Source organism: Melanotaenia boesemani, chromosome 23 (assembly GCF_017639745.1).
Source record: "Melanotaenia boesemani isolate fMelBoe1 chromosome 23, fMelBoe1.pri, whole genome shotgun sequence".
Taxonomy (NCBI): domain Eukaryota; kingdom Metazoa; phylum Chordata; class Actinopteri; order Atheriniformes; family Melanotaeniidae; genus Melanotaenia; species Melanotaenia boesemani.
This window is the reverse complement of record NC_055704.1, coordinates 22,489,043-22,509,095: the sequence shown is the minus strand read 5'-3', so window position 1 is coordinate 22,509,095 and position 20,053 is coordinate 22,489,043. Positions and strand designations below refer to the sequence as shown.

Below are 20,053 nucleotides of genomic sequence, written 5' to 3'. Positions count from 1 at the left end.
AGAAAATCTTCCACTCCCATCAAATACTTGTCCACAGATTATTCACCAGTATTCACCACCTCATTTTTTCCCCACACTCAAGGTGAATTTACTGAATTAGTAAGCCAAAATAAATAATAAAAAAATAAATGAATAAAACTTAACTTAAACTATATGTATATATATAAACCATATATACATATATAAACTATTATAAAAGTGTCAAGTAAAAAAAATGTAAGACAATGTAAACTCATCTAGCAGTGTTTTCTACTGCTACTGTCTTTGAGTACATCATAGGTAGTCGACTATACACATTCATCTGAAGTCCTCTTATAGAGCTTCTTAACATGAAGCCCTCCTCCTACAGCCTCACAGAAATTCAGCAGCGGGTAGATGAAGTTAAGCGGTTTCTATGTGGAACCATCCGCATCGCTAATGCTCACACTGTGGAGTTTTACACTCAAGACGTGTGGAAACGCTTCGTGGCTGTGTCCCCGGAGGAGGTCTTGACAGCCTTCAGTTCCGGTGGTGACCAGCAGGGGGAGCCAAAACACCAAGGAACGGGTAAACAAACTCCGGCTCTAGAAGGGCCAACACAGAAATTTTGACTAACATATAAAAAGTCTCCTCCTGGGTATAACTTTTAAATAAGGCATAGCACAGAGCTGTTTCATTTAAAATTTTATAATTTTGTTTTTTTGGCTGCTCAAAGGTCACCCATGTATTATTTTTTTGTGGATTTACATTTACTCTTTCCAAGAGCTGCAAAAATGTTCTGATTCTCCAGTTTTTCCCTTGTGAAGACCTTCTGCTTGAAATGAAAGGTTTTTTTTTTTTTTTTTTTAATATTTGTTATGTTATTACTTTGTGGTTGAACAAAACAAGCTACTAAGGAATGCCCTACTGTACTATTTTTGCAAAATAGCTGCAGAAATTCTACTTTTTCAATAATGACTAATGTGATATGGAAGTTTTATGAGAAAGCTATGTTCGTAGGAGTGTTTTCAGAGGCGGGCTTGGGTCTGAAGGACCTTGGATCAAGTCCGCAGTGTGGCAACAGAGGTGAGCCACTGTGGGCCCCTGAGCAAGGCCATTAACCCCCCAACTGCTTCCTGGGAGTCTGCAAGTGACAGCTCACTGCTCTCTAGTATACGCTAGAATGAGTGAAATGCAGGACCTAACTTTACAATCGGAACTGACAATGTAAAAACGATCATAATTAGTTATTATTGTTATGTTCTTGATTATTTTAATTTCCAATAAATAGCTGTTATTCAGATGAATAATTGAATTATTACATGAGAAAAAACAAGATTAGAGTAGTTAATTATGTTAAAAAAAAAGTTAATCCAGCTGCCTGAGTGCCTGGTTACTAACTAATATGAATGGTTGTATTTAACAAGGTATTAAAATCTTCATTATAGCCACAAATAATTAAGCTAAAAAGAAAAAAAAAGGATTTTTAAAAAATTTTTTTAAGAATAACGCATCTATGTGCTGTTTTATGTCTACTGCTCTGTCATTTTCATCAGAGCCCCACAGGACCACTTTTGGGTTTTGTATTGATTCCAACCGGCTGGTTGATATCCAGGAGCTTTTAAAGGCGGCCCGGGCCCACTCTCTTCCCGGCCTTGGAGTCTGCATGAGCAGAGATGAGCTACTGCAGGAGCTCAGAGGGAACAAGTTTGAGTCTGGCGCACGGCCAGATGAGATCGGTAGGGGAGAATGCATGCATTGTTTTATCCTGAGAAAAAGAAGCCAGTACAGAACCGTTCAGGAATTTTCAGCTCAGATGAGTCTGTATTGTACATTGTGAGGAAATGCAGCCTCTCTGGGTTTTTTTTTCTGAATCTAAAGAATAAACAAAAACTATGATTCTTTGCAACCCAGATGCAGAGCTGGAGCCAGATGAATTTATGAACTCCAAGAAATCCCATGAAGTCCAGTCCATGTCTGAGGTGGTGGCCTCTTTGACCCAGCACTGCAAAGTCAAACAGGTTGAGTACCATCTTTAAAATTCAAGCAACACAAAAAGCTTACATTCCTTCTAAGCGAAACATGTAAAAACATTTCTCAACTTCCAGGTGGTAGATGTGGGCTCGGGAAAGGGGTACCTCAGCTCCTTCCTGTCTCTGCAGTACGGCCTTCAAGTCTATGGCATCGACTCCTCCAGGACTAACACCCATGGTGCACAGGAGAGGAACAGGAAGCTAAAGAAGTTCTCCCGGGCATACCAGAAACATGCAAAAGCAGCCAGGACCCACCCAGAATCCTCAAACTCCCCTCAGAAAGAGATAGTAAAAATAAAACCTGAGGATGTTTCATATGGTGATGCAGCAGGAAGTCTGTCACAGGAGGAGAGGTTGTCAATCAGTCCCTCAGATGTGGACACAGCAGGGGAAAAGCAGTCAGAGCTTAACCAAGAAAGGGAGGCGCTTTTCCTTAGTGCCCTGTCAGCAGATGTGATACAATTAACACCCCCCAGAGTTCCTCCAAGTCAGCTCAGTGCTGAAGAGAAGGAGAGGAGGAAGAGGGAGAACCTGGAGAGGAAAGCTCAGAGCAGAAGCGATGGTGCCAGCCCCGTGTTTTCACCTCTCACATCTTATGTCACTGCAGAAACCGAGCTGCGAGAGCTCATCACTGAGCTGGAGGTGAGGTTAAAGAAAAAACAGAAAGCCAAAAGAACATGTTCAGATTGAATTTAATGGGTTCCAGGTGGTAGAGTTGTTCAGTTCAGCAGCAAAGTTTGACTCCCACAGCAGCTCCTCGATGACAAGCCTGTCACAGCGGCTGGGGTTTGCATTACTGGAGCGAGTGTGGGGTGTGACCGCGGTGTCAAATCTGTAGCGCACGTCATCATCAATAAATTCTACCATCGGTCTTCACCCCTCCCTTCCACCTTTTCCTCTGTTCTTTCCCTTCTCTGCGTGATTTTTCCAAACTCCAGAGCGCTGTCATGGTCGGCCTGCACACGTGTGGAGACTTGGCTCCGAGCACGCTGAGGATGTTTGTGGCTAAACCAGAACTGGCTGCAGTCTGCAGTGTCGGCTGCTGCTATCACCTGCTGTCTGAGCTGTTCGACCCGGCTGGACAAGGTAACGACACACACACACTCTCACATACACACCTGGAAGTTCAACCTTAGTTCCAACAACAGTTGGGACGCTATTTAAAAAACAAAACAGAAAAAAATGATCTTAAATCTCATGAAACAGAACATAAATAACATATGTTAAAACTGCAAGATTTTACCATTTTATGGAAAATATGAGCTCATTTAAAACTTGATGGCAGCAACACATCTCTACAAATCTGGAACAGGAGCAACAAAAGACTGAAAAAGCACAACTGGAGGAGTATTTGACAAATAATCAGGTTAACTGGCATCAGACCAGTAACATGACTGGGTATGAAAGGAACATTTCTGAGAGGAATAGTCTCTCAGATGTAAAGATGGGCAAAAATTCACCAATGTGCAACAAATTGAGTCTAAAAAGTGCAGAAAACTTTCAGAAAAATGTTCCGCAACTTAAAATTGCAACGACTGTAGATTATCATAAAAATATTCAGATAATCAAGAGGAATCTCTGTGCACATGGGACAAGGATGATGGTCAAAACTGGATGCTTGTGACCTTCAGGGCCTAAAAAAAGCACTGCATTAAAAATAGACACGATTCTCTACTGGAGATCAGTGCATGGGCTCAGAAATGTTTCCGAAAGTCACTGAAACAGAAATAAAATATTTCACAAAACTCTTAAAGTCCCTCGAAAATACAACATCCCTGAACAGACATTATGTGAGAATACATAATAAAATAAAAGAGAAACAAATAGAAACACTAGAGCAAAACAAAAAGACAGAAAAACATTCACAAAAACAAAAAGACAACAACTTTATTCAAACTTTATTTAAACTCAAATTGTACCTAGAAATGGTGGCCTCACAAGCACGTTAGAAGCCTGTTAATACTTTTAGTTATTACATATTTATAATTATCTGTTTGAACATTTAAGCTTGTTTTTGTTGACTTTTAATATGTGACTCCTACATGAGATAATTTTCTATTAAGCATTACAAACCTATATATATATATATATATATATATATATATATATATATTTCTTTTTTTCAAAGAACTGAATAATGAAATTAATTAAAAAAATTAAAAACAGGATCCATGATACAATTAACTAATTAAGGTAAGTAGCATCAGTTAATGTAAACATTTCGGGAAACAGCACGTTCCACAAACAAAGCAGCAAAACCAAAAATACAACATTTGACAAAGCACAACGTTTAGCACAACAATAGAAATGAAAATACAAGTCAGATGTTCCGCTGAGAGTCGAGACACTTGGCCAAGTTACCAATCTGGAGATTGAGTTGAGACTCACTGGTAGAGTCATCAGAAGAGATTTATGGATTTAGGATGGCCGTTTAAAGCTGCTGCAAATGAGATTTTTTTAACCTTTTTTATTTAGAAAGGGAATCAATTGAAAGGGACAGAGTGTGCAGCTAGCGTGCACAGTATTTCATCGTGGCTGTTTTATAGCGAGGCTGGTCTTTTCACGCTGAGGAGGCTGCTTCTTTGCTGCTGTTTCAACTTGACAGTAATGCAGATGCCAAAACACACGATCAAAGACTAATATCATCCCTGTGTCGAATATTCCTTCACTCCACAGTTTATGAGGTATGAAATTGTCTACATGTGTCTTCATGCTGTGACAGTGGCCTCTGTGTATCTGTAAGTAAGAGCCAGCCCTCTCCACAGTTGATACGGTATCGCGTCATCCTTTGTTAACAGTGCGACCCTCGACACTCACGTCATCTGGGCTCGTCTCGGCATCAGCCAGGAGCGGAAAATGATATCATGACAGCCAATTCAAAACACTCCTTTCCACGCTTGTTTCACAAAGTGAACAAAGGCTTTCGCTCACACACATTCACACACATGCACACACGTTTACTTCTGTTACAGTGCAGTCTGGGCTGCAGGCCAGCTCCCGTGGTTCCCTGCCTCACCGTTAGAAGGAATTAAAGAGCTAAAAAGCTTCATTACAGAAGGCAGTTATACGTTTACATAAGCCGCTCTTTTGGAATTTATGCAGTTCCTTAAGTGCATCATCCATGTTTAGCACTTTGTGTGGGATCGGGAGGCCACACTCGTGGTATTTATTCACATCAGCAACAACTCTTAGAGGAGTACAAACAGGCGTCTGAGCTGCTCTGCAGCCAGCTTGTTTCTGAGAGTCCGGTTACTCTCCAAGATAACAGAATTTCTCTACATTTAGATCTAAACTGGAGTCTGGCTCTGTGTACATAAACCTTCAGACTGAGTGTGGGTTTCTGTCTCAGCAAGCCGTGTGCGAGCCAGAGGCTAAGCTAACCTTACGAGCCAACCTGCTCACATGTTTGCATGCTCAGAGTAGTTTGCAAAAACCCGATCCCAGCTGTGCATGCTGTTAGTGCTTCCTTTGACTGTGTCCCCCTGGATTTATTGTGCCTTGGCCTCAGTCACTGACCCCTTCAGCAATGACATAAAAAGGATAGCAGGCGGTCAAGTAGTCACGCTCAGCACCCTCCCATTGGAAATATGCGTGTTTGTATGTACTAAGAAGTCCTGTTGCTAAAAAAAATACAACTCACAATGCTCCTTTTCTTCCCAAAAATAATCAAGAATAAAGTTAGCATAGCTTATCTTAGCACAAAGTCAGCCCACATAACACTTTTTAGTCACTGTGCTTCAGAATGGATATGCAAAAATTAAGTAGGTCCTATAAGTAGGCATGCTTTATATTCAACTACATTTAACAATCTAACAAAGGGCTTCACATAACGGAATAAGACTAGAAAGGTGGATATATCTACAAAAGGCCATTGGTTATGAACAGAGGAAAGACAGACACTGAAATGAACAGACATGATTCAGACTGGCTGCTAAATCAGGTCCACCTTGCTAGCACCATTATACCATCACCAGCCTAACCTGTTGACACAAGACAGGATGGATCCATGTTTTTACGTTGTTTCCATCAAATTCTGACCCTATGTAAAATGGCAGCTAAAATCATCAGACCAGCAACGTTTCTCCATCTTCTGTAGTCCAGTGTTGGTGAGTGTGTGTGAATTTTAGCCTCAGTTTCCTGTTCTTAGCTGACAGGAGGCACCCGGTGTGGTCTTCTGCTGCTGTAGTCCATCTGCTTCAAGGCTGGATGTGTTGTGTGTTCAGAGATGCTGTTCTGTAGTTGTTATCATCATGGGGTGTATCATCTCCCAGCAGTCTGTCTATTCTCCTTTTGAAGACATTCTGGTCCAGACAACTGCTGCTTATTGGATGTTTTCTCTTCTTCAGATCATTCTCTGTAAACCCTAGAGACGATTGTGTGGAAAATCCCAGTAGCCGTGGCGTTAGCTGAGTAGTGGGTGTGAATGGGTTAAATACAAAACAACAGTACCACAAAGAGTTTTGAACTCATAATAAATCCAGACAAGGCAGATCAAATACGTTTAAAACCAGAGTCCACATGAGTACGTAAATACAATTAAAAAGTCAAATCAAATAGGAAATTAGCTTGGAATTAAAGAATAATAAACAAAACTATTGAAATGTCTGTTTTTTGTGATGATCTTGGCCAGACCAAATGGGAAGGTTGTCAGGTTGAAATCATAAGACTTCTCACCTGCTAACATGAGAGTTCATAATCACACATGCTTCTAAGAAATCAGTGAATTTCTGTGTTCGTGCACGTGTGTGTTCTTTGAGTTTATATCTATATAAAACTGTTTCAGTTCTCTTCGTCAGCTGTTGGGAGATCAGATCAGCTGGATAGATGCTCTGCTGGGATTGGCTGTTACTCTAGGCAGCTGTTAGGATGCTGACGGCAGAACTGGTGCACAAAATTTAGTTTTTCTCAGATGAATCCGTGGTAGAAAATCAGGATTTTATTAGATCATAGAGACAGTCTGCAAATATTTGATGTGTCCTGTGATTTAAATGAGATTTTAAAGAGACTGGCTTTATTGGGAATTTGGTTATATTGATTTTCAAACACACTTTGCTGTGTGGAACTGTGGGACTTGTGCTGCATGCTTAGAGTCCAGTTCAGTGTTTTCATGAAGGAGTTCACTACCTTGGATTTTCATTACTGTGTTTATAGCTTTGATATGATATTAGTTGGACTAACATGTTTACATGCATTTTTAAAAGTTGGATTCAGGTCAGAGTAACACAACTATTTATTTTCTTGTGTTATCAAGTAAGTTATACGTATTTTCTTTTGTAGTTTTGTTGCTTCAGTGTACTGCACTTTTAGCATCAACTTATCTAATCATTATAACAAATAAAAGTCACCCACCCTTTTAAAGAAATACTCACTTTGGAAGGAATTTGTCATGCAAAACTAAATGTAGCACAAAGTTGTTTGCAAAATGCAAATTCCAAAAACTGAATGAAAACAATTAAAACCAAAATAGAAAAAAACAATAAATCCCACTTTGATGTGCCAAATCGATTATATTCTAAAAGAAACAGTCAAATGGTCATAAGAGTGAAGAACTGAGGAAAAGCTGTTGCATTTTGAGGGAAAAATCCTAGAAATTTGTGTGAGAAAACACTAAAAATGAATAAATATGAATAAATAAGAATAAAAATAAAATAAGAAAACATTATATTTAGTGAAACAATAAAATAAGATTTAAAGAATTGGAAAGAAGTGGATTAAAATGAATACTAATAGTGATACTACTGTCATAATGCCTGGATGCAGAATTTTAAGCAGATCAGACCATGATTGTTGCTTCATTCATGCGTAACTGCACTCAAACTGAGGAAAAAGTCTTTGACAGGAAAAGCTGTTCATATCACTGCTGTCATGTCCTTAATAAATACAAGTTTTTATCTTCTGAGAATGATAAAAATTTTAAATCCTCTAAATTTTAAACAGACTTGCACCACCGTCATTGAAGGAAAATGTCAAACCAAACTCTGGAGGGACCACAAGAGGAGATTGTGGGGTCCCTCATAGACACACATCTGCCTTGCTTTTTGTGTGGGTGTTTTATCTTATTACGTTCAGGAAATGTTTACGTAAATTAAAAAATACTCAATGTTATAATGGTGAGTACACTTTAAATGCTGATTGTTTAGAAATAAACAAGCATACTTTTAGAAAATAGAAAAAAGAAGAAACAATGATATACTTCTATTCCAAACACAAATAGAACTTAGATAAACACAGAAACTGAAACAGAGAGGGTGTTTTAGGGAAGATTAAGTGTTATTGAGTGAGATTGGTTAGGAGGTTGAGCTCAACAGATATATGAAATAAAGCCTACGTTTATAGCGTTAGGAGATATGGACCCTTTACTCTGCCATAGAAGCTTGTCTCAAAATTCTGGAAAAGTTGGGAATTTTTGTTAATGTGCATCATAGTTTTCCACAGCTGTTGCTCCTTGTTTGAAAGTTCTGTTAGATGGGAAGCAGCCCCTTCCATAAAAAGCATTTCCAAAAGTGCCTGCAGCCACAGTCTATCTTTTAAATTGATCTGCATCCTTCCAGTTTATTATCAGTCTTTTAGCCGTCATGCACACAGTTAGAATTTATTTGTGAATTTTGTTAAAAAAAAAAAAAGTTGAAAAGACTCACTGGATCACGATGAAATTACAGCCAGGTTTTAGTTTTATCGCTTAAATATTGTATAAAATTTTCCCAAAACAATTTTACCAGCTCTACATGTGTTGCGCAATCAAACGGGGGGTTTGTGAAGGCTTTTCCAGACATGATCCCATTCTTTTTTCCCACATATCTGCTCAAATGAGTTCCGCAATACCTTGGAACTACTTTGCACTTTTTTACTGATATATTTTTCAATGATTTAACCTTTTTTTGGCCCTTTCTTTTGTCTCAGTGTCTGTCTGCCTGGGTACGATTACTGTAGCTCCAAAGTATTTTCTCATTTATACGAAGTCTTGGTCTTCAGTACTCAGTTAAGTTAGGGTTAGTTCCTATTCTTATTTTTCCATCATGTGAACTTTTTCATATCCTCCAAGGTTATAATGCTTTGGATTTCTTGGTGTTATCAGTAAGTGGTCTTCTGCTAAGCAGAAATCTATATTGTTTCATAATGGGACACTTCAAGGCAGCACACACACAGATTCAGGCCTGTTTGGCATGATCTTAACAGGAACTACGATCATGGAAACAATTATTTAGATCCTAACTGTTCCATCAGTAAACTCAGATTTTATCCCTCGCAGAGTGTTTGCACAGCGTGTGTGGCTTCCCTCTGAGTCAGTACCTCCGCGACCAGTCCTGGTTCTGTGGTAGAAACGCCAGGATGTCGGCATGTTTGGTGAGTCTGATTATGAAATAAAAGGAAAAGATAAGAAAGAAATGTTCTGGCAGGGATGTGTCTGTAGCAGAAGCCCCGTCCCAAAAAAAACACAGATGCAGAAAATACTCTGATTAAGTCATGAAACAGATTCAGAATTTATTGGCCTTTTTTTTTTTTTTTTTTTTTAACAAATCAAATGTTTTTCCGGTTAACAATTTGTCTTAAAAGTTAGCTTTTTTTCTACCAAACAGGCGCTGGAGAGAGTTTCACTTGGCCAGGGGGTAAGTGCATCATGCTTACTAATTGTCATCAATATCATAAACTAATAGCTGCTATAAACAGCAGAATGGAAATGATGTGTCATCACACTCACCCAAACAAATCCATTAGACACTATCTTCATTGTAGATCTTAGTTTAAACACTCGGGCCATTAATTCTGCTATTGTTTTAAGTCTGTGATTGACTGCGGTGTATTTATTTGTAATGTGGCGTTCGGAGGCTGCAGGCCAAAGCCGATACACGATACGCGCCGCCATTAATATGGAATGTTTATAAATATTAATGCAATCACATAAAGATGGATTGCTCACTGGAACAAGGGTCTGAATCTCAAAACAGGCATGATTGCTTGCTAGTGTTGCATTAAGTTTGGAGAGTGTCAGAAATATTCATCAGCCATGTTGCATACATGTTGGATCTTTTGCTTTTCTCCAGATTCAGATGGAGTCTCTGTTCTATAGAGCAGTCCTTCATGTTATTCTGAGGGACCACTACAGCTCCTATAAAAGGTAATAAAACAACAACTTCAGGCAGTTTGTTGTTGTCATTAGTACAACAACTAACGCATGTGTGAGAATGATGCAGAACAGGCCTCTAGTTTTTGCTGCAGTCCAAAGGTTTTGTTTTTCTTATTCTGAACCAGAAAGGGAAACAAGATGTTTGTTTTGGTTCCAAATGAACCAAGACTTGCAAACCAAACCGAATCCACATGTACATGTAGAGCAGGATTTGGTTATTTGGTTAAGATACTACAAAGCTACAGCTATAGTATTATCTAATATGGGATTAAGGATTATGCTGCTTTGATTTAGATGCAAACATCAGCAAATGTCCATGTTTAAAATTGTGAAAGAGCTGCCTGAGGAGAACATGCATGTGCCATATTTCACAGAAGCCCAGCTGTTTACTGCTTGTATTCATGTGGAATCATGACTAGATGTTTCATTTATGATTTAGAGTATAGAGGAAGGAATAGAAAAGCTCCAGGTTAGTCCACCCAGCAGCTCTGAGCTCAGAGTGGATCATCAATCATTCTCATTCGTGTTTTGATAGTATAGTTATTCTTGTATTTGTTCACAAATTTAGCATTTTTTTAGATTTTGCAACTGTCCAATAACTAATTATTCACAAATGGAAAGTCTTCTGAAACTGATAAGCTGATGTGTTTCAAGCTAAAGCGTAAGTCAGGCATTGGTCTGGAAACATGAATAACAGACTTTAATCTGATAAAGATTTTTTTTATCCATTCGTCCTGAGCTGCTCTTCACTGACTAATTTCACCTGCCTGACTGAGCAGACTAGTGGAGGGAAATGCAGCAGACCTCCGATCAGCCTTTCTTAATTACACTTTAGACATTAGTTTTCTCCAAACAGAGCCTTTTCATCACGACTGAGTCCTACAGAAGTATTTATTTTCCTTTGAAAAGAATTGGGCGCAGCGTGAGACTGACAGTGTGGCAGGTTGTTTAGTTCACCGTGCAGAAGCTGACAGATAAAATGTGTTTGATCCGCAGTGAAAAGCGAGTTGGGAACGTTTATTCCAAAGCAAAGTCCTTTGTGGACTATGTTCGTCGAGCTCTGTGCCGACTGGAACTGGATGAATCAAAGGTCAGAAGCAGAATTTTGCTGTCATCTTACAACACCTTTAAGAAACTGTTGAAAAGTTTGGATGAAATGTTGATTTGATGGAGTGTCATTCCTCCTTTTACATTTTCACCACCAAATCGATGTCAGATCTTTATTTAGACACGCCTAATAGAGATTTAGTAAACTAACCAGGTGCAGTCATGTTGTCGACCGGTTGCCATGGATAGTCATGTGTCTGTTATATTTCTTTCAACTTCTATATTTTCCGACTTTGTCTAACTCTTATTTTTATTCAATCTTGACTCACTCTGCCTCTCCAGCTCTCTGACAGCGACATCCAGGACTACCACGACACATACAGAGCGCGTATGGACGAGATGCATGCATTTAACATGGTAACACCCTCAATCCATCTTAGTGGAAGTTTTCCAGCCTGTGTGGAGACTTTGTTTGTATCCTCATACCCAGCAACCTGTTTAAGTTTTATGTAAAATCTTTTCCCTGTAAAATGCTAATGTGTTACAGACCACTGAGTTAGATTATTTTAGTCTGTGGGGAAATAATGTGAGAACAATCATACAGAACAGGAAGAAAACCAGCCTCTGGTTTCTTCTGAAGTCATTAATTATGCTGTCAGCTGGGGTAGAAATTTGGTTTTTGATGTAAAGCAGTAAAATGGTCTTTTGGCGTTTGCCCACAAGCTACTGGGTGGACACCAGTTACGAGTTAGAAAGTAGTCTAAAGAGATGATTTACTAGAGCAGAGATTTTGACATGAAATACAAACTGCTTTTAGTAGAAAAATAACTTTTTTTGAATTTTGTTTTCTGTGTAGTTGAAGGTCAGCCTTGCTCCTTGTATTGAAGGTCTGATTCTCCTCGATCGCCTCTGCTACCTGAAAGAACAGGTAAGATACATGGCTGTCATCAAGGGATCATCTCATAGTTATAATGTTATGTGAAAGTTTGGAAATCCTAGATCCAAATACCTCTTACGATGAGTACTTAAGTGAGCAGAAGATAAAATTAGTTTGTTCCTGGATAGTTTATTTTTAGATACTTTAATGTTAATGAAAGAAGAGAAGTCTAGATAGCAAAACATGTTCAGGTGGCCATTTGTTCAGACTGGAATGTAATTAGAAAATGGCATTTAACAGGAGTGAATGTCAAGAAGACATCCTGAGAGAACAGCTTATTGGAGTGCAAGTAAGACAAATTAAAACCGTGATTTTAACCCATTGTTTATACAAATTATAAACTCTCTATACCACGGTAATACAACGTGGCACAGCTTACAAACACACACACACAAGCCGAGAATACGCAGCAGCTCAAAATGTTTCAGCACCTTCTCTGAATTTCAGTGAACGTGATTAGAATAGAAACGCAAAATAAACAAAGAACAAAAGCAATTCCAAATATTTAGTGACCTCTTCCTTCCTGTATCTGAGCTGGATGCATCCGTAGGATTGGTGCTCACAGCTTGTTGTTGGGATTTTAACTTTGCCTCCCAGATGATTAAAGTGCACACACAGAAATGTCAGCTGAAATCTGGACCACTGACACTAATATAGGTGTTGGCTTAATTGAATCCAGCCTGCAGTCGTATGCTTCTGCAGCCAAACACAACACGCTGACCTTTGCTTTGAGCCTCTGTGATGAGATACGTGCGATTGGACAGCTTTGAACTTATGATTATGTGTGATTGTGTGTCAGATGGACTTCCTTATTAAGGGCCTGTAATCAAACTACGTAACATCAACAGCACCGGCCAGCTCCCTTGAGGAGGAGTAAAAAGGAGGTGATGGATGTATGTTTATGTGATCCATGTGATGATAAGTGTGCTGAAGCATGTTCAGCCTTAATCATATGAACACACAGATCAGGTGTGGAAATGGATGTTTTTTGGGTTTTGTTGCGCAACTAAACGCTCAGAAAGGAAGAGAATTTTCTTTGCACATAAACAGGAATCCAGGAGATGTGAGATTTTTTTTAACCTTTTGTTTGATTTTTTTCTTTTTTTGTGTGTGTAAATCAGGAGGATGTGTCCTTCTCTGCACTGGTGCAACTTTTTGATCCCCTGCTGTCGCCCAGATGTTATGCAATCGTCGGACTGAGGAGTGATGCAAAGAGAATAACAAGCCGAAGAACTTAAACATGAAATACTCTGAGGCATAGCTATCAGATATCATCCTGCTGTATTGTGTTGCATCATCACCTTGTTTTTATCAGATGTATAATTTAGATATGTTCATCCTCCCTCTGTTTAATAAACACATTTTTAATGCACTTAACTGTTTACAATAGAAAACTGGCCTGAAACATTTCCGGTTTTTTGGTCCATGAGAGCAGCTCAACACACCTGGAAAAATTGTGTGGCCTGATTGAATTATATCTGTTGCAGCTTTCGGACTTTGTGTTTGAGTGACTCTAAAGAAAATACTTGTTTTTAAGGACCCTTCAGGGAACTGGGGGTATTGTGGGATTTAAGAAGACTTGGATCCCCTCGGCACGTCTGGAAAGCCCATTTCAAGTCTCCTAAACCAAAGGAAGTAGAGAAAAAGACTAACAAGGCCAGAGGCGCCCTTTTCTAGCCTTTCCTTTTTTGTTTTATGACATTTAATCTAATAAAAGATGCTATACTCACAAGTCTAAAAAATTTTAGTACATGGAGATGGTGAGGGTTTGTGCTTCCCAACAGCTGTACGTTGTCTCGATGAGATAAGAGCAACTCAACTAGAACAACTAGAAATTTTGTTCTGATTAAGGAAATGAGGGCATATAATTCTGCTTTTAAGAAAATTTTAGATAAGACAGAGTGGCATAATGAGAGGCTGGAACAGCGGCTGTGGCTCCGAGAAGAACATTGCCCCTGATATGTCAATCTGTGTGTAGAGAGAGAAAAAAGCTCACAGAAAATGCTCTATTACTGTTTATACGGAGGAGTAAATGAAAAACACATTTGCAGAGTCTAAAGCAAGGTTAGAAGGAGTTATATGAAGAAGGGCCATTTAGTTAGGTTGATAAAAAATAAAAGCTGACAGAGAAAGTAAGGTTTATTTATAGAGCACTTATAACTAAAAGCTTGCCAAAATAAAAAAGCTTTCAGATGCTTTTTAAAGGAATCAAAACAATCAGTACAATAAAGAAACAAGGGAAGTATAATCAATAGTTGGGATGCACTGCTTGAAATCCACCTGAATTTTAAATCAGGTGTAGAACAGCTAATAACCTGATTACATGAGCTGGGGTTTTAATTGTTGATTACAGCATTAACCTTTATTAAATATGTTTATAGGGCAGTGGGAATCATACTAGGATGTCACTATTTGATTTTCAATTTGCCTTTAATACCATGCAACCCATCCCCTAGCTGAGAAATTACTCTCATTTTAGTCTTGATATGAATTTAGTTGGCTGGATACTTAATTTTAACATCATCCAATGGCTCCCCACAGGGGTGTGTACTGTCCTTTCGTATGAGCATCTTATACACCAATGACTGCCATAGCTATCATGATGACAGGTACATTATCAAGTGGTTGATGTGTTGTGACTGTTCTGTTGATGCCACTAGGCAAGATTTTGTCTTGAGTGTTAAATTCCCCCAGATAGAGGCCTTTGTTGCGTGCTGCTCTCAGGTGTGGTGCATCAGGGAGAAAGACCTGAGTGAGTTCTCTGCCCACTCTGTCATCTGTGCTCACAACCCACCATCTTACACATGTGCAAATTGCACTTCTGTAAGCTTAATGATGATTGGTATATGCAGGCTTTGGAGCAATGTATGCTGCCATCCAGATATAGTTGCTTTAAGGGAATGTCTTGCTAACGTCAGCAAGGTCTTGCTAGATCACATTAGAATAACACTGCTCTGTAGTAAGAGTTTGAACAGCCTGAAGAGGCTTTTTAGCTCACTGATGATCCACCACTGTTGATACTGTTGCAGGACCAATAATTATGAAGTTCTTTGATTAAACTAAAGGGTCAGGATATGCTTTTATTTCCCAGTGTGTGCATCACTGGCACAAAGCATCTCTTCCCATCACATCCTCCACAGCTTCAAGTATTTGTCCCTGTAGCTGCAGCATCCTGCACATCTGCAGGCCATTCATACAATAGCTCTTTAAACATTACCACAGCAAAACTGTGTCCTAGAGCTTTATTTTTATCCTGGCAAAGACAAATGATGGGCCTCTCGGATGTGTCTGGACCATATTTGGATCCAGCAATATGTTTTGGTCTGACAGCCAGCCGCTGTTGCCTGACTGACACAAATACAAGCAAATCAAAGACATCAATGAGACTTGTTTGGGAAATAAACTCTGCCTGGTTTTGCTGTGGCTGAGTGAGTCATGTCCTCTCGCCCTGCCTTGTCCTTGATGCTTGCACGCATGTTTGCTTACATGTATGTACATATAAACACTCATCCTGGGACAGTCTCTTTTATGTGTCCACACAAAGAACACAACTGAAGGCCACGTGTGTGAAGCACCATCAAGAGGCCGGGCAGGTAAACTCCAGTGTCCTGACTTTGCACTTACAGGACAGGAAGAAGGAGTTCAGGATGTGGTAAATGCTCGGAGACACAAATAGTCAGCATGAAGAAGGCATTCTCACCTCTGATGACTTTTCACTGCAAGGTAGGTTAAGAGGAAGCGGAAGGGAAGTAAAGGGAGTGCGTCAACACTTCGTCTTGTAGCTTTGATCACAGGTTCTCACGGTGGTGTTTGAATACAAGCTCCTGCTACTCTCTCTACTCCAAAAAGTCATTTAAGTTCCCCTCCAGCTTAATGAAAATTTATCATTTTTAAACTTGAATCTTCATCAGACTTTCTACTTAATTCTGAATATTTCCATCTTAAACAGATGACTTACAGGACCTTGTAAAACCAAACTTTCATCTAAGAACTAAAGTAATTAAAGGATACACTTGAAAAGGGAAGTGGCAGGCTTTATCAGCCATAAACACAACTTAAAAATGAGGAAAAGGAGTGGGTACTTAAAGTGATCATTTGTTAAATGTCAGGAAGTGATGGAGGGCTGCTTTTAATGGTCTCTGCTCTCGACCTCATTTCCTCCATGCTCGTCATGTCGTCTCCTTTTAGATGTCCTTACTGAAAGTGGGACTTTTCAGGGGATGTTAGGACAGACGGTCATTAGAGAGAGAGGCACTTGAGTTGCCATTTTCCTACCCTCAGATGCATGAGAAGTCAGCCAGCTTTTTCTACATTAACATCATTGTTCTCCTGTCAAGTGTCTGCAGATTGATTCCCTGAAGACACACATGGGCAAGATGAGTTTTACACCTGTCACAGATGCATCTGTGGAAGTGTAAACAGGCATGCCAGACTGTGTAAATGTTGGACTCTGAGTCTCAAATGCTTTCAATTGGACACACAGACTTTGCACATTTTCAACAGCAATTGCTGTCCGTCTGATAATCTTTCCATTGGATCTGCCCATTCTCTGGGTGCATCCAATTTCTATCATATGACATCAACATAAACAATCAGCTCATGCAAAAAGTAATACAGTTGTTAAATTTAATTCAAGTTCAAAACTACTTTGTTTTGACAATTTTACTGACATTATTCAAAAGGCAATGTTATTTATTTGGTATGTCGATCAGGGAACACAAATGCAGAATTCATCTGTAAAACACATTTTCTGTCATGGCAGCAACAACATGTTGGTACAGACTGTTTAATGGATGTGACAGAAGGAAACTGAAATGGAACATTTGCTCTGATGAAGGCCACCAGGTTGAAAACACTTGCATGCTGTTCTCGACAAGGCCGGAATAAATTCTTGAAATTAAGATCAATCAGCCTTGTCCTGAAGTTGTAGGCGAGTGTGACCCATTTACCTTTGGATACTCCATGTTGAAGGAGAGTACAGCTCAGATTGAAAATGGATAAGAGCTGTTTTGTTGTGTATTTTTCTTTCTTTTCTTTTTTTTTTTTTTATTTAGTGGCATTACAAAAACCTCCATATAAATCTGACCCATGTTTCTGAAACATTGCAGGCAAAACTGATTAACCTTTTCCTCTTAAATGAGCTCCAAACCCAAACAATCTTCCTGCCAGCTTAATCAAGACAAAATTTAGACTTTGGATTTAGGACGTGGCACGCATGTGGATGCTCTACAAACAAGGGTGGACTTTGATTTTAGTTGCTGTGCTTCAATGTAAATATTAATAGCATCTACTTCTGCGAGGGCACAGCCCAGGCCTGCTCCTTCCAGCTGTGATTGTCTGTTTCCTGTGTGATGTTTATCGGCAGGGGTGAAGAGGCGGTGGTTCCGGAGTGAACAGCATGTGGAAATTACCATCGCTTGCTTTGTACTGCTGGATGTGTAGAGAGCTCCTGGTAATAACGAGTCTGACTGTCCTGTTTTGTTTCATGCTTCAGGCACACTGCAAATTTTACATTTTGCTGGCAGAAATAGGACATAGCTTACTTTTTAAAGACTTTAACAACTGACAGATTATGAAAAATAAACAGAAAATATCCCCATTTGTCCACCACTGCAACTAAAAGCGACACAAGCCATGCAGATATTTATTTTTTTGTTTGTCTCTATTACTCTGCCTATTGCAGTTGTTTTGCATCAGTTTGTGCCACTTTCTGATTAATTTTCCATCTTTTTTGTACTTCTTGTGGTGTTTTGTTGTTTTGTAAATCTGTTCTTACACCCTAAGGTAAATTAGTACTTTTTAAAACTTGTTTCTTGTCTTATGCTAGCTATTATGAGCCACGTATTGTTAGTTCTTTGATATAATTTTGCATATGTAGATTGTTTCTGTCACAATTATTTTCATTTTGCAACTAGTTTTAATTATTTTGCATATAGAGTTTTTCCCACTTGCGTCTCATTTTGGGGATTGTACAATCTATTGCAGACATTCTGTGTCACCATGTGATATTTTTTGCATCTTTTTGTGGTTGTTTTGTGTTTTTTGTTGGATATTTTTGTCAACTTTTGAGTCAATTTGCATTTATTTGCTGTTGTTTTTGGTCGTTGTTTTATGTTAATCTATGATTATTTTGTCTCAGATTTGGGTTATTGTTATTTTTGTGGTCTTTCTGTAGCCGATTCGCCTTTATTACCTAATTAGCATCAAATGTGACATCACATTTAGGCTGGTTTGTGTTTTTTTTTACCATCCACCATCTAAATTTAGCCATAGTATGTCACATTTTGACCCTTCTGCTTCTCTTTGTTGGGATTTTATTTTACTATTCACTGATGCATCCCATGCATCTAATTTATATAGTTTTCTGTTACTTTCTTGGATAAATATTATGTTTTAAGGCTAAGTTAAAGGGCCTCTGACACCAAGGGTTGTTGGTCTTGTGCCTGGCAAGCTAATTCATTTGACTTTCCACGGCTTTTCGAGGTGCTGTTAATAATTTTTTCTTTCTTTCTTTTTGTTTTCCCATGTTAGACAGAGTTTTGACTCTTTATGCAGAACAAAATGGCTGCTAACATTTAAAAAGCATGTATGTTTTCATGCTAAAGATATCATTGGAAAAGCTTTGTTCATGAGCAAAACAAAGTGTGTTTTAAATAAAAGTTCCCATGAATTTTAAATTACAGGCTTTATTAATGATTCTCATTTCCAAACAAAAAACAAAACAAAAAAAGATAGGTATTAAATGTGACAAACATTCAGACTTTTGAGTGTTTTTCTTGGGGTTGTTGCCTGTTTATAAGTAAAAAGCGAGCTATACGTTTATTAGACGTCTCCATGGTGAGGACATAGGACGTAATCAGTCAAATAGAGTAAACGCTTCCTGTTATGTGTTTGTCTGGCCCTGAGCCTGTTTATATTCTCCACAGGAATATTTTTTTTCCTGATTTCTCTTTGCTAATCCCTTAATCACTCAAGCAGGCTGTTGCCAGACGCATCAACCTTGTCTCCATGGGCAAGACTAAAGGGACAGTTTTCATCTCTGTATTTGCCTATGAGTATAGATTCATCTGAGTACATGTTGTACTAGTCTTGAGCTACCATTCTCCTATAACTGACAACAACAGAGCTCATGTTTTTAGTTTTTTCTTTACAGAAAGGGTGCTGAAAGGAAGGAAAATCAGACACAGTGTTGGTAATTTGTTCCCTCCAGACACTGACGAATGCTGCAGAAGAAGAAGCACCACGGGCACAAACACACAGCAGGCTTCCCTTCTGAATTATCCAACAGGTTCCACGAGGTCGAGGTCAAGTTCTGTTCTGAATCAGGGTCAGTGTTACAAATGACTCTCTGTCCAAGGGCTGCAATACTTTGTCACTGTCTCAGCTATTGGAAGCCAATGCTCTTATGCTCCATACATCCTTCTTCAACCATCTGTTTTCCTTTCTCCGCTGTTCCGCAGTGCGTTTATCCTCTTGGAACTCCAACTGTGGAACAGGCGTTGGTCCAGCTGGTAGTCAGCGGGACCAGGCTGCACGTTTCCAAACCGGTGCCCATACGCACTCGCCATAGGGTGAAGTGCAGCAGTTCATCGATCACACCCACTACTCCTGCTCTGTTTAGGCTGTCCACAGATACAGCAGGGGGTTGGTGAAGGGAAATTAATCAATATTTTTAATTTAGGGTAAGAATGAGTTAATGTGAGACCTTAAGACCTCATCTCATGCTTCTCAACATTTAATTTAAATTGATTATCAAGGAAAGCAGTGCCTGTGGCTTCCAACTGTCTACATTATTATATATACGGATCTTCTTTAGACATCAGAGGATTTATTGTTAAATATATTTTGTCGTCTCATGAATTCATGGGATGTTGTCTAAACATCTCAGAAGATGCATGTGGCCAAATAAGGGATATTAATATTATATTACATTACAATACACAGTATATAACA

General features: G+C 39.0%; 1 protein-coding gene across 2 annotated transcripts; it reads left to right on the top strand.

Moving 5' to 3' along the window:
• Window positions 1–280: 280 nt before the first annotated feature.
• Window positions 281–13,472, top strand: mettl25 (methyltransferase like 25). 2 transcript variants are annotated; one of them, XM_041977955.1, is made up of 12 exons: window positions 281–546; window positions 1,515–1,697; window positions 1,873–1,979; window positions 2,067–2,633; window positions 2,930–3,077; window positions 9,241–9,335; window positions 9,569–9,598; window positions 10,034–10,107; window positions 11,113–11,206; window positions 11,506–11,580; window positions 12,020–12,091; window positions 13,222–13,472. In XM_041977955.1, exons 1-12 carry the CDS (start codon window positions 330–332, stop codon window positions 13,336–13,338), a joined length of 1,779 nt encoding a protein of 592 aa, XP_041833889.1. In that variant the 5' UTR covers window positions 281–329; the 3' UTR covers window positions 13,339–13,472. The 2 variants fall into 2 exon arrangements, with proteins under 2 accessions (XP_041833889.1, XP_041833890.1); XM_041977956.1 differs by lacking the exon at window positions 281–546 and adding an exon at window positions 562–1,044.
• Window positions 13,473–20,053: the final 6,581 nt, after the last annotated feature.